We start from the raw sequence: 14,635 nt of genomic DNA, 5'->3' as shown, positions 1-14,635 counted from the left end.
GAGAGAAATAGGCCTTTTGTGTACATAGAGAAAGTCTTAGATATTTGAGTTCAGCTCATGATGAATGGGGGCAAAAACAAAAGTGTTGCGTTTAGAATTTTGTTCAGTGTAATGTTGGTCTGTAAGTCATCAGCTCGGCCTCCCACTGCATAAGAAAGGCAAATGGTTCTTTAGGTTTAAACTAGAGCTCACTTTTTAATTTGGGAATGGGGATCAGTAGGATCAAGAACCAGCATGTTTAGTGTCAGATGGCTTGCTTTGATTTTAATCTAACAAATTTAGCTTTCCAATTCACATAAAAGTCCATTTGGTTGGTTTGACATAAAAGTCAAGACCTACAGACTCTCAACTGTTAAATTAAAATATGGAAAGAGTCTCAGATAGTAATTCATGAGACTAATAAAATAAATGCACCTTGGTTGAAAACATTCTTTCATACACTTGTAATGCTACTTTGAACATTATTTCCTTGGCTGCCATTAGTTAACTACACAAATACTGTGGAGTCCATTATTAATGCAGGGCAAAATTACCAGTGAAAGTTGTCAGGCCATGGAAAATCTGATCTAAATGGGCTGCTTGGATTCAATGAAGTTGTTTCGATTTTTTTGACAGATGCGTGGATTTCTCTCAGATTTAGCTTTTTACAAGCTCAATCTGGTTTATAAAAACTAAAACAAAATATAATGTTAATGAGTCCTCAATTTAGCCCCTGCTTGGACCCAGTGGACACAACTATCCCTGGATCAATGATTCCCTCCACAGGGATTATAATGCACTCTGTGGCTTTCAAACAGCCATTTTCTGTTCACAGGTACAGCCAGCTTGGTGTTCAAATGGCATAAAAGATGATGAATGACTACATGATTGAAGTGCCTGTCAGCATCGATCAGCTGGTATTCACATTTAATTGAGGCCTGTCAGCTCCTTGCATATTGTCCCACTACCCTGTTCAGCTGAAAAACTGTAATGTGCCATTAACATATTCTTTGGGTTTTTGTAATGAATATCATTTTCTCTGATCCATGGCCCCATATAAAAGTGCTATAATTCTATTGGGGTAAAGTGTAGATTATGCTATACTGCCTATATTAAGATTGTCATGGACCAAAATTTTGCTGTTGAAGTGCTTAAATGGACTTATGAGCAACATTTAGTTTTTTTCTCCTTAACATCTCAAACATTATGCCAGTTCAATTACCAGGTCAAATCATATTGCATTTATTATATCAGGTTGACTTCATCTTGATTTGTGCTGCTTTATTTTAAGATGTTACCCACATGCTCCTTGAGAATTCACGAGACTAGGAAACAACATGATGAATAAACAAACACTCTTTACTGGCAGATTTCTGACTTAAAATATAGAAAATGGATTTTCAGACACAATGATTACATTTACGCTCTCTTAACAATCAAAAAGTCTAGATTGTTGGTGCAGATAGCCCCACAATTTCTAAATCAATTCTACTAGTTCAGGTTCAGGCCACTCTTCCATTGCAATAATTGTTAGTTGCTCCGGATAAGAGAATATAGCCTTGGGAACATCAGCATGTTATAATATGCTCACCATAACAATGCTAACATGCTGATGTTTAGCAAGTATAATGTTTACCATGTTTACCCTCTTAGAGCGTTGCCAAGTAACCCTAAACACTGAGCACATCTAAGGCTGATGGAGGGAGGTTTTACAGGTATGAAGTATTGGACAAGTAAAAGTTGCGACTGGACGATGGCGCTAGATGAGTTAAGGGATCACTATGGTTGTTATTCCATTCATTATGAAGGGAACATGAATATCTGTAACAAAGTTCAGGGCAGGCTGCATCAACCAAAAGTCATAAAAGACGCATCACCTGAGAACCATCAATGTGTATAGAAAATTTTGTACCAGTCCATCTTGTAGATGATATATTTTACTAAGTAAAAACTTTAATATGACTCCATCAGCAAATCAGTTGGGATCATCACCAAAGTCAGTAGGCTTCATCCTCTTAGATCCACAAATGACTGCATAAAATTCCATGGCAATCCATCCAATAGTTGACATATTTCAATCTGGACCAATTGACTGGCATTGCCATCTATGGAATCACACCGCTAGCGTGGCCAAAATCTGTCATAATTTGGGGTTTACAAGAAGACAAAATGTGTTATTGATTAAATCTTTGTCTCTGTTTTTCTCTTTAAATTGTCTACAGATTTGGCCTCATCCTTCATCGAAATGAGCCTGTTCTCCACAAGATCGACCTGGAGACGACGTCGTATGTGAAAAACATCAGCTTACGGGAGTATAACTGCATCCCCAAGTCTGTAGCGTACACCCATCTTGGTGGCTACTACTTTGTCAACTGCAAGCCGGACTCCACCGGTGCCACTCAGCCCCAGCTCATCTTAGACAGTGTAACAGATAGTGTGATCGGCCAAAACAGTGACGTCACCGGCACACCCTACGTGTCTCCAGACGGCCACTACTTGGTCACTGTTGATGATGGCGACGGCCTCATGAGGATCCAGAAGATCTCAGAGCGCGGAGAGATCCAGGAGCCCTTTGACATACACACCAACCTTCACCTGTCTGATCTGGCCTTCCAGCGCTCCTTCACAGAAGTTCACCAATACAACGTGTTCGGCAGCTCCGGCCGTCAAACTGATGCTCTGTTTGTGGAGCTGAGCACCGGCAAAGTCAAGATGATCAAGAGCTTGAAAGAGGCCACCAAGTCAGTCGAGTGGCCGTGGAGCAGTATGAACAGGGTAATGGCAGGCAGCGGATTGTTCGGACAGTACCTCATGACCCCGTCCAGAGAGTCCCTCTTCATCCTGGACGGGCGCCTCAACAAGCTCAACTGTGAGATCACTGATGTCCTCAAAGGCAATGTGGTGATGTGGGTTGGGGAATCTTAGGTCATAACATGAAGACCCAATGAGCTTGCTTTTTCTCAAAGGTACTATTGCACTGAATTCTGTTGCAGATGTTTTAATTTTGTGGGAGCAATTTTGTGTGAATACCACAGATTCTGAAACCAAATTGACCAAGTCCATTGGATGAGGGACTGTCATCCAAAAAAATTTTAGAAATACATGTGAGGGATTAATTGATACTGTCTTAAAGCCAAGATAAAACCATTTTTTCCCACTGAGTGGTTCATGTTTATGTCAACATAAAGTTGCTTGCTGGTAATCTTTCAGGAAAATTGGTATGAATCTGTAAATTTGTGCAACTTTGCATTATTATTCACAATTGGTTGTATTCAGTGTGTGGGAATGCTGTAGATAATCTCTGAACAAAACTAATATTTAAGTGAATTGGGAGAAATATTATATATATACACATATACACACACACACACACACACACAGTATATGTCCGAATTAACTATTTTAATTTAAGTTAACCCATCCAGAACTTTTTCCTGTGCCTTCAAGGAAAATTCCCCTCCATCAGAGGAATTAGCGTAATTATTCCCAGTGAGACTGCGGACTACACCATCTCCTCTGACTCCTCCATTCGTGCTGAGTGTGGTTTCTCATAAAGTTACCGCTCTCGTCTATCCGTCCGTCAACACAGGCGACTCAGTCTAATTAAAACGAGCCCTTGCTGTGATCCCATCCTGTTTGAAGTGGAGACTGAGAGGTTCATTATGGTTGTGCGTTCTGTAACCTTTGATCCGAAATTATAACCAGCGTTGGAAGGTTTTGAATTATATACTTTTTTTCCCTTTTTAGTCCAAAGCAGAAAAATGTTAGTCCAATTGTACCAGCTTTACACACTACACATTGTGAAATTTTAAGTATTTAAAAGTTCCTTAGCAATGAGTCAATAGAGCACTCGCGTGTGAATAAAATCTTATCATAACGTCAATATCCCTGGACCAAAAAAAAAAGAAAAGCTATTTAATAGAATAGTATAATAGAATGAACTGTTGAAAACATGCATTGTTTGACAGCGTGTTTCAAGTGGATGTTTTAATGTGAAGTAATGATGAGCTAGCATGCTGTGGAGTGGGGTAGTTGTATTGTGTAGAGAGTCTTTGAGGATAAGCTCTGAATATGAGAAGCAACTCTTTCTGAATGCTCCTGCAGTAGATACATAGCTGGCGAGTCAATGAAACAGTTTCCTAGCTGGACACATTTCTATGCATTATCACCCTGGCACTCTACGACTCTGTGAATCACAATGGGCAACTGTATCTCAAATTTAGTACGGACTTTTGATGTGTACAGATTATATAAAGTCATTCTGTCTTTCCTGTTAAATCTTACTCGTATATATTTTGATTTTAACTTTATTTGATCCTTTTCTTCCCCCCTCCACATACTGTATATTGTTTTCGAACTTTTAAACCTGACTGTACTGCTGATGATGACCTCTGACCTTTCTATTTCTGTTCTGTACATAGCGGCTGACTGTGAATCCACTCGTTTCCCATTAATGTACAGATTCACGCAGGTTATGTTCACTTTCTGAGCAAATAATCACACTCCTTTTTAAGAATGAAAACAAACACACAGCTGTCATTATCAACATCCTGTATCCAAGAGCATTGTGATCACAAACACCGCTTTCACCTCCATATAGCCATGTCTTGTATGTTTCTTCATGTGATTGTTATTTATATAGATAAAACACGCTTGTCATTTTACCCAACAATAAAAACTAGACCATGAAAAACAAGTTGAATGTGTTTTCCTGTCCTCATTAAAACAACATTTTACACTGTAGACTCTGGTACACACAATCACGCATTGACAAGTTTCCTTTAGGAGCTAAAGCAGCCTGTTGCCAATTAATATGCCACAAGAACAAGGTCAACCCCCTCTTGTCCCTTTGGGTCTGTTTATCTTGCAGCAAGGCATTCAATACAACATATAATTAGCAAAGAAAGAAAGATCTGTGACTGAAAGAAAAGACTGAAACCGAGAAAGCACAGCCGCATTTAATCAGTTTATGTCAAATACATTAAAATCATTTCAATTTTCTTTGACTAGGAAAGTCTGTGATATTCTGGACTTTTTGGAAAATGTGATTGGCATGGACATGATTGAACTCACGACTGCCTGAAGGCTGAATGAAAAATGTCCACCACTATTAAAGATACAATTGTATTTTGACATTTTAAAACTCAACTTTGAGTTAGGAAGAAATTTGGGGATTTCAGGGTGCTTTCAAGGCAACTTATCAAAATCATGAAGTCTGTCGTTTAAGTTTAACTGAACTACGGCTGACTCCCTCTAGCGAGCGAGTGATTTAGGGCAAGTATAGGGCTGGGTGATGCAGTATAGGAATCTCAATATTTTTAGTCAATGCCACCATATACGATATATCTCTCTATACACATTTTATCTAAAATAACTGTATACTGTTATTAAACTCAACCTTAAACATCTACAGCTCTAAAATGCACAGCAGAGTTGGTCCTGACGGTGAAAAGCTAGCTAGTTGGCAGCTTATCTACACACTTCATGGCTGACTAAAGTTACATAACTACTCAACAGCGACCAGCAGAAACACTGAATCTTTATTAATGAAAATGAGGAAGCAGAAGCCAAGCGGCTCTGTTTTTTTAATATATTAGGTAGAGCTGGAATGATTAGTCAATTCATTGATTAGTCCGTTAACAAAACATTTATCTGCATACATTCTGATAAGCAATTATTAATAAATACATTTTATTTTTTTAGCAAAAATGTCAGGAATTAAGTGGTTTCTGTTTCTCAAATGTGACTATTGTCTGATGATCTAGGATGAGAAACTGAATATCTTTGGGTTTCGGGCTGTTGGTCAGACAAAACAAGACATTTAAAGACATAAATAATGACAATCACCAGTAGCAGCCCTGACATCCAGACACCTCGGGCTGTAATGTTCGGCTTATATCATGGCCACTTACATAAGAGAAAGCAGAACAGATGTGATAAAATAAAAATCCTAAGTTTGTTTTTAGTCTTGGTTAGGTACTGTTGCCATAGTAACCACAAGTTTAACATTATGCACACACTGATTTAGAACAATTAAGTTTAACTATTTAACTGGATCTTTGTTTTAGACATGAGGTTATATTATTGGACACTATTTTTGTACGAATGCTTTGTTTCACATTTCATAACATTCAATATGCAAACCTGGTGACAAAATGTTACTCTCACAAATCTGACCCATAATAAATCACACATGGTGCATACAATGAAAAAAAGTAAAATGTAATGAATAATAGTGTGTGTTAATAGCTGCTAAATTCATTAATCTGCAATTATTTTGATAGTTTATTCATTTTTAAGCAAAAATGCCAAAACATTAGCCAGTTGCAGCTTCTATAGAAATATATTTGGGGTTAGGACTCTTGGTTTGACAAAACTAGATTTTTTTTTTAAAGTTAGCATGGACTTTGGGTTTTCACAGTTTTATGACATTTTAAAGACAAAACAACCGATTTATTACCTCCCAGATTAATCAAAAATGGAAATAATTGCAAATGTAGCTCTATACATATTCATCACTGAATTTTAGTAATTGTTTCCTTAAAGTTGGAGACAAAAATGTAAATAACGTAGATTAGAATAACTGTTCAATAATTTCACCTTACTTATTGAAAATGCAGTATTACTGTAAATATAGATCATGTCGTCTAGAGTCTGACTTTGTTACAGTAAATTCATACAAAGCAAAATGCACCAAAGGTGCTAATTTGAGGTGCCTGTATTCTGAGGACCCATGTGATTTAGGGTTAGGACACCATTTTGATTTTATTAAGTCCGTCTGGAATATGATTTCGCTAATTGAGACCACATTGTGAAAACCAAATCAAATGTAAAAGTCTGTAATTGATGTCAAAAATGAGTATTTATTTAATTATCCTACATCAGTCTTTTTTGGTAGAAATGTTTTTGGTACTCAGGACCCAGTTACATCTTTAAAAAAAAGAAAAAAAAAGGCAAAGTGAAAACTTTTCTTGAATTATTCTCTTTTCAACAAGAGCAAATTTAGCCAATTTTGAGTTTGTTGCAAGCCTAGCTTTCTTAATTTATTTAGGATCAGACGTGAAATGTTTGAAAATCAGCTCATCTGTCACATATCTACTTCCCAATCATTTAAATCCAATTTCATTCACATCATTTTTTTATCAAATTTATATCCTTGACATACAAACTATGGCTCATAATGGAACGTAATCTCCCTTTTCAACTATCTCTCTTCCAGCAAAATTCCCCTGCTAAAAAAACAACATTCAACATGTTGGAATTTCACAACAGCAAACACTTTCATTCAGGCAGTGTGTTATGCCCCCCCTGGCTTATTCGTCTTTAAAATGTATGTGGCTGCAGGTATTGTCAGCTGTTTTGGATAAAAGGATTCTCCAAATTGCACGAGGTCGTATACTTATCTCTGAAATCCATGTGGAGAGGTACTTCAATCCGAACATCCCCTACATCAGATAAGCCTTTTCCACTGAAAACCTACCGCATCCATGCGTGTCTATGACAGGAGAACAGGTTCTCACATCTCACCTTCTATACTGCATTTACTATATGATTCATGATGGTTTATACACCACAGATCGTCCTTAAGACCTGAACCTGAGTCTACAATTACTGTGTTGGTAGTAATTAGTAATTGGTTTTATTGTTTAATCTCTCTAAATATTTTTCAGATTATTTGATTAATCCTTAATTAAAGTGCCTATCGCAATTAGTCAGAGCCAAATGGCCTCGTCAAATTAGTCTGAACAACAGTGAAAACCCAAGGATTTCAGTTTACAATGATAAAATAAAAATGGAGAAAAGCAGCAAATCTTCACATTTGAAAAGCAGTAGTTAGTAGAAATTAGAGCTAGTTATTAGATACAGTTGAATTCAAAATAATAGCAGTCCAACATCACTAACCAGAACATTTGACAGAAATGATATTTCTACATGGCAAATAATTTACTAGTGTTTGTAGTTGAGTAATAGAAAACCAACAGACCCAACATTCATCGAAAACATGCTGCCGATTCTGTGTAATTGAATCATTAATTGAAAGGGGCGTGTTCAAAACAATAGCAGTGTGGAGCTCAATTAGTGAGGTCATTCATTCTGTGAAAAAACAGGTGTCAAACAGGTAGCCCTCATTTAAGGACGAAGGCAGCAAATGTTGCACATGCTGGTTATGGTGCATTTCTCTCTCAATCGGAGTAATATGGGTCGTTCCAGACATTCCAGCGTACTTTGTTTAAAAAGTTGATTGGAGGGGAAAACATACTAAAAAAAAAAAAGTGCAGAAAATGATCTTAAATGCTTTAAAATAGCAACCAAAACAGAAAGACATTGAAGAAAACGGAAAACTACCATTCGAATGGATCGAAGAATAGCCAGAATGGCAAAGACTCAGCCAATGATCAGCTCCCGGGAGATCAAAGAAGGTGTAAAGTCAATGCGAAGCCAAGCTATTGGCAAGAAGTCCCTGTAAAATCCCATTGTTGCAAAAAAACGACATGCGCTGAAGAGGTTACAATTTGCCAAAAAACACATCTACTGGTCTAAAGAGAAATGGCGCAACATTTTGTGGACTGATTAAAGCAAGATTGTTCTTTTTGGGTCTAGGGGCTGCAGTCAGTTTGTCTGATGTACCCCAAACACTGAATTCAAGCCACAGTACACTGTGAAGAGAGTGAAGCATGGTGGCGCAAGCATCATTATATCAGGATGTTTCTCATACTATGGTGTCAGGCCTGTTTATCGCATGCCAGGGATCATGGACCAGTCTGAATACATCAAAATACTTGAAGAGCTCATGTTGCCTTATGCCGAAATGTCCTCGAAATGGTTGTTTCAACAAGACAACGACCCTAAACACACCAGTAAGGAAACAGCATCAACATCAACAGAAAATTTGTGGGGCGACATCAAAAATGCTGTTTCTGAGCCAAAACCACGAAATGCAGAGGAATTGTGGAATGTAGTCCAATCGTCCTGGTAAAAGCAGAGTTCATTAGAAAATTAGTAAATGTTTGGCAATTACTTTTCTGTTGATCGACTAATGGACTAATTGTAGCAGCATCACAAGTAACCAATTATAATATCCACTGTGTTTTAGTAACAGAACAACTTTAATGTAGTGTGGAGACTTTTGGCATTTTTGCTTGATAAATGACTTATTATAAAAAATATTGTTGACTAATTGGCAGATCATTTAAGAGTTGGCTGACAGTTGGTAATTAGACTGGTTAGTAGACAGCAAGTTAATCAGCAACAATTTTGATATTTAATCATATTTTAAGCAAAAATGCTTAAAATAGAAAAATACAGCTTCTGCAAAGTAATTATTTGCTGGTTTTCAGGTCTTCTATGATAGTAATTTGAAGATCTTTGGGTTTTGGACTTTAGGTCAGACAAAACATGACATTTGAAGACATCACCTTGGCCCAAGTGATGGTCACTTAAAACCATTTTCTGACATTTATTAGACCAAATGATTCATCAGTTGCTTGAGAAAATAATAGACAGATTAAAAATTAACTTTTTGTCTAATAGTTTCCAATTATTTTTCTGTCAATCAACAAATTGATTAATTGAAGAAGAAGATACACAAATCATAAACTAGAAGTCACACAATGAGGTTTTAACAGGCAAACTTCGCAACATAACAGTCAGAAAGCATCCCCAAGCATGACTGTGCTCAACTCAGGAATGGGGCAAAATTAAACAGAATTATAATACGAACTACTGGTGAAGTACTACACGTACTGTATCAAAAAATCAAATACTTTATTACAGACTCAAGGCCCAAATCTTACCCACAACAATACATAAAAACATATCCACAAATGCACATGCATACACACATACCTATACATAACAAAATACCATAGTAAATCAAGGTTAGAAAAATAAAAAGTATAAAATTATTTAAAAACAAAATTGTTCTACCAGGAGACAATTATACCAGTGTTTCCACATACCACAGCCTTATGTTAGTTAAGCCCATTATTATTTCATTTTGTGACCCATCAAGAGGGTACATGAATTTAAACATTAGGTTCCTTTAAACAGCATGAAAGGTCCTTACTCTTGCAGCCACAAACATCTCACTTGCACTTCACCATCTTGGTCTTGTGAGTAATATTGTCATTGCGTCGATATATGCTACTTTGAATTTCAATAAACTTGCCTTTCTATAATTTGACCACAAGTGCGCAGTATAGAACGGTGTGCAATATGCTTTAAACAGATATCTTTACACCAACCGTACATGCCCTAAATTTACGTAAAAGAATATTGGCTTGTGCATACCATCATGCGACATTGCCTATAAATATCTTCATTATCATCATCATCTGTCATTTTATCAGTGATGAAAATGGTCAAGGTATTTCAACTTATTACAGACACTAAGCTTATTGTTAGCCATTTTAAAATCAGGATGGGTCAAACATTTATCATCTTTAGTTCTGCAGATCATGAAGACACTCTTATTGGCGTTATATTTGATATCATGTTCCACACCATATACCAAACAGATTGTAAGAAGCTGCTGTAATCCAGCACTACTTGGGCTAAAAACCACAAGGTCATCTGCAAATACCCTGTTGTCTGACTCCATTGCTAACCCCAAATAAAGCTGAGACACTATTGCCCCATTTCACTTGCATAGTCCGGTGGGCATACCAGTAAGCCAAAATTCTCACAATATACTTGGGCACCCCTCTTTGCCTTAATTTGTTACACAATTTACTATAATTTACACAGTCAAATGCTTTAGAAGCATCAGTAAAACACATAAGAACTGATGAGTTTTTATCTCTATATATTTGTTCACAATTTCCTTTAGAGCATATATACCCAAGTCAGTGCCATGTTTGGCTTTAAACCCAAACTGGTTATCTGTGGTGTTAATAAATTCATTTAATCTGTCCAGCAGAATTCTTTCTAGTACCTTTGATACTATGCTTGCTAAAGCAAGAAGTATCACTATAAGCAGTATAAACTGCATGTACACACTTTTATATAGTAGTATAAATATGCTTACATGAAAGCCTTTGAAAGCCCTTTTGTTGCTGATAACATGCATTTGGTTATTAACCAGAGACCAACAGATGACGCTTCAGTGCAAAAATGTGCAGCCCTGTCATGATCACCGTGGCCCCCCTGCAATCCTGATAAACGCTCGCTAATACATTGCCCCACCACCGACACCAGTCCCAATTTATATTCATCTCTGAGTCGCACAGGCTGGTAATTTATATTAATATTCTTCCTTACTGAATCCCCTTTAATAAAACAGCCATGTGAATAGAAAAGAGGTCCTGGCAGTTCCTTAATTATCTATTGTCAGTGCTTTATCTTCCCCCAGTCACATGGGAGGGCCTCTGACTCCTCCCAACCACACATGTCTCACCTCCATCAGGGGAATTTAGCACCAGACTCTCTCTCTATTATTCCATTCATAAGCCAAGTGGCATAATCATGCCACTGGCACCTTAATCATGTTGCTGGGACCTGCCAACAGTACAACCTCTCTGCTCTGTCCATACTGAGGCACCTGATGACTGATTGAGGCCACTAGTGGTGCTGCACCTTGTGCCAGTTGTGGGTCCTCATCCTGCATTCTCCTGCTGTCTCTCTCTCTCCCTGCCTCCAGAATAATCACTGTACTTCTATGTGGCTATGGACGGCAGCAGTTAGAAAATTGATTTTCTCTAAAGGGAAAGAAGACTTCCTCAACTGTAAAATGGACTTGTCATATCACTGCGGTAAGCTAAATGTAAATATAGGAGGTTTTTAATTACACTACAAAAACAAGCACTTTGGATAAATTACAGGAGGCCTACATTTAGCTCTTCTATGGGATTAATCTGTTGATTTGTCTTTGTAAAATGTCCAAAAAGTGTGGGAAAATATCCATCAACCAAGGTGAAGCCTTCAAATTGAATTTACAGTAATATAGAACATAAGAGTCTAAAACCATGCTGGTTGTCTGTGAGGCTGTGCGTAGGGACTGTGGTGATTTGAGCTAAATGCTAACATCATCACACTCACAGTAAAAATGCTAACATGCTGATATGAAGCAGGTAATGTTCATGTTCCATAACATTTGCTCACTAGCACATAACACAAAGTACGGCTGAGGCTGATGGAAATGTTTTGCAATTATTGAATAAATTAAAGTTTTGATCTGATGAATGTTGGAAAAGTAAGATGATCTCCAAAGTTATTACAATTAATCCTGAGGAGGATGTGAACTTGTGTACCAAATTTCATGACATTTCCCTCGAAACCACAATCGATGTTAATCTCGTAGTGATGCTAGAGAAGAAGTTGGGAATCACTGAAATCAGTATGATACTCTGGTAGGGCTGGGTGATACGGCCAAAAATGTTATCACGATAATTGATGATTATCACGATAAATGCCAAATTCATTATTTCTTTTAAGTTTAAAGGGTGGTTTTTGCTCCTGAATGAACGTTGAAGAAACCAGATGGTTAATTGTGGTTTTAAACTATCCTTTTAACAAATCTGAGGTAGAGCATTCAAAACAATTATGATCAAATCTTTTTTCAACAAATATGCATGTAAAATTAAGTAAAACCTTTTTTCAGTCCCTTTTTTCTCAACAAAATAAATATAAGCGTGTGATTCAAATTAATTAAATCAAACATTTAGTGATTGTTATTGAGGAAAATAATACCACAATAATCATCATTATTGTTTTATTGCCCAGCCCTTTACTCTGGGAACCATGAAGTCTGTACAACATTTTGTATAAATCCATCAAGTAAGTATTTCAGAGGATGAGTGGAAACTTTGACCTTCTGGTACACTTAAGGAAAAGTTTGTCATTATGACAAACTTAGTCACACAGTCATTATGTGTCATCCTCTGAATGTCTGTATTAAATTTTATGGCGATCCATCCAATAGTTTAGAACAAAGTAGGAGCAGCAAATCCTTACATTTTAAAAGCTACAACCAGCAAATATTTGGATTTTTTGCCTGATAAACGAATCCATCTAAAAAAAAACAACTTGTGGAAGCTACTTTTCTGTCTGTGATTGATTATGGTGACATATTATATATGCACGCAGCCTCCTCCATCTTACGGAGCCTTGATTCAGTGTTTCATGCATCTCTACGCTTTATTACAAATGCAAAGTCCCTAACGCACCATTGCATTCTTTATGATTTGGTGGTCTGGACATCACTGACCACCCGCAGAAAACAGCACTGGTATATTTTTATATATAAAGCCTTGCTAGGTAAACTTCCAGCTTACCTCTGTACCCTTCTCTGTCTCAATTCTACTACTAGCTACGCTCCTCCAAGTGGTTGCTTTTTAATGTACCCAGGGTTTTGACAGATCTGGGGAAAACTGCATTTTCATACTATGCACCCTGGGCATGGAATAATTTGCAAAAAGATCTTAAACTAGAAACGTGTATATCAAATGATAAATTTAAGAGCATCATAAAGAATGCGGTGAAGGAGACGTGATTGTTTTTCTTGAGAGGCCATTGTGTTGGAATACATGTGTTTTTTTGTGTTGTTTTTGTGAATTTTGTCAGGATTGTATGAAGCATTTTAATATGTTGTGTTTATGTATAGCTGCTACCTTGACCAGGTCTCTCTCGTAAAAGAGATTTTTTTATCTCAATGAGACTTCCTGGTAATATAAAGGTAAAATAAAAAATCAAACAAATATGCCAAGACGACACCATCCTATAATCAAAACTGTGGTAGATGAATTTTTTGGTCGATTGACTGAACGATTCTTTTAGTCCTATTGCAGTTAATGAAGCAAAACATCAGTATCTAACCTCAGTAGTTGACAATGCATATTCTGTTGATAAACTGGTGATGTGTTGATGATGTGTTCTTTTACAAAATGATTTTATTAGTCCTGAGTGAAAGATCTCTCACTGTCTCGTATGAACTTCCTCTCACCTTTGGCTTCTTTCAACAAATGGGAGTTTGCTTATTAAGCCAGAGTCAGTGCACAGAACAGAACAATTTAAAGGTCATTTTGGTTAATATCTGGATAACGCTGACTGGAGATTCTGAATAACAATGATTCTTTTTTTTTTGTTTAGTTTTTCACCTCTTTGGAGATCAGTTTACACGCAAAGCCTCGTCAGCATCTTCAACTACACCCAGGATGTGGTTTAATATGCGGACAGCAGACGCCTCGTCCCCTTTAGTTGTCCTATTGTCATGCTGAACTGCCTGTCATGACAGCAAACCTGAAGGACGCTTGTGGACACTCAGCAGTGACGGAGACACAGGCCCAGTCCTGTCATCCAGACACAGCTGACTGATCCCGTCCTGATAGTGCCCAGGTCGACCATGACAGGAGCCACCACCTCCGCTTAGCATGCACCTTGTCTGTCCTTTTGCTGTTCAGTGTGCTGCGAAAAGGCAGCAGAGGGAGGGCTCCTCAAGGTCGACATGAGAAGGAAAAACAAGGAGGAAAAAAGTCTGAAAGTTAAACCTGTAAGTCCTCCTAAACAGATTTTACACCTTTCCTTACACATTTGTCAGAATGTGGAGAACAACATCAGTGCTGTCAGACCAAAAATTCCCAAAGATTTGTGTTAATTTGTGTTCTTCTATACCGGTTTCAGCACATTAGGGAGATGGGAGTTTTGACTCTCAACCATATAA

General features: G+C 37.4%; 1 protein-coding gene across 1 annotated transcript in view; it reads left to right on the top strand.

The window, feature by feature from the left end:
- fstl5 (follistatin-like 5) overlaps positions 1-4,652 on the top strand; it is a 100,190-nt gene extending 95,538 nt beyond the window's left edge. Inside the window, exon 13 of the mRNA XM_046030004.1 lies at positions 2,202-4,652. Within this exon, the coding sequence (XP_045885960.1) occupies positions 2,202-2,904 (703 nt within the window). The 3' untranslated portion in view covers positions 2,905-4,652. The remainder of the gene's footprint in view (positions 1-2,201) is intronic.
- Positions 4,653-14,635: the final 9,983 nt, after the last annotated feature.

The sequence above is a fragment of the Micropterus dolomieu genome, linkage group LG19 (assembly GCF_021292245.1).
Source record: "Micropterus dolomieu isolate WLL.071019.BEF.003 ecotype Adirondacks linkage group LG19, ASM2129224v1, whole genome shotgun sequence".
NCBI classification, from domain to species: Eukaryota; Metazoa; Chordata; class Actinopteri; order Centrarchiformes; family Centrarchidae; genus Micropterus; species Micropterus dolomieu.
Note: the sequence above shows the minus strand (reverse complement) of the source record. Positions and strands in the feature narration are given on the sequence as shown.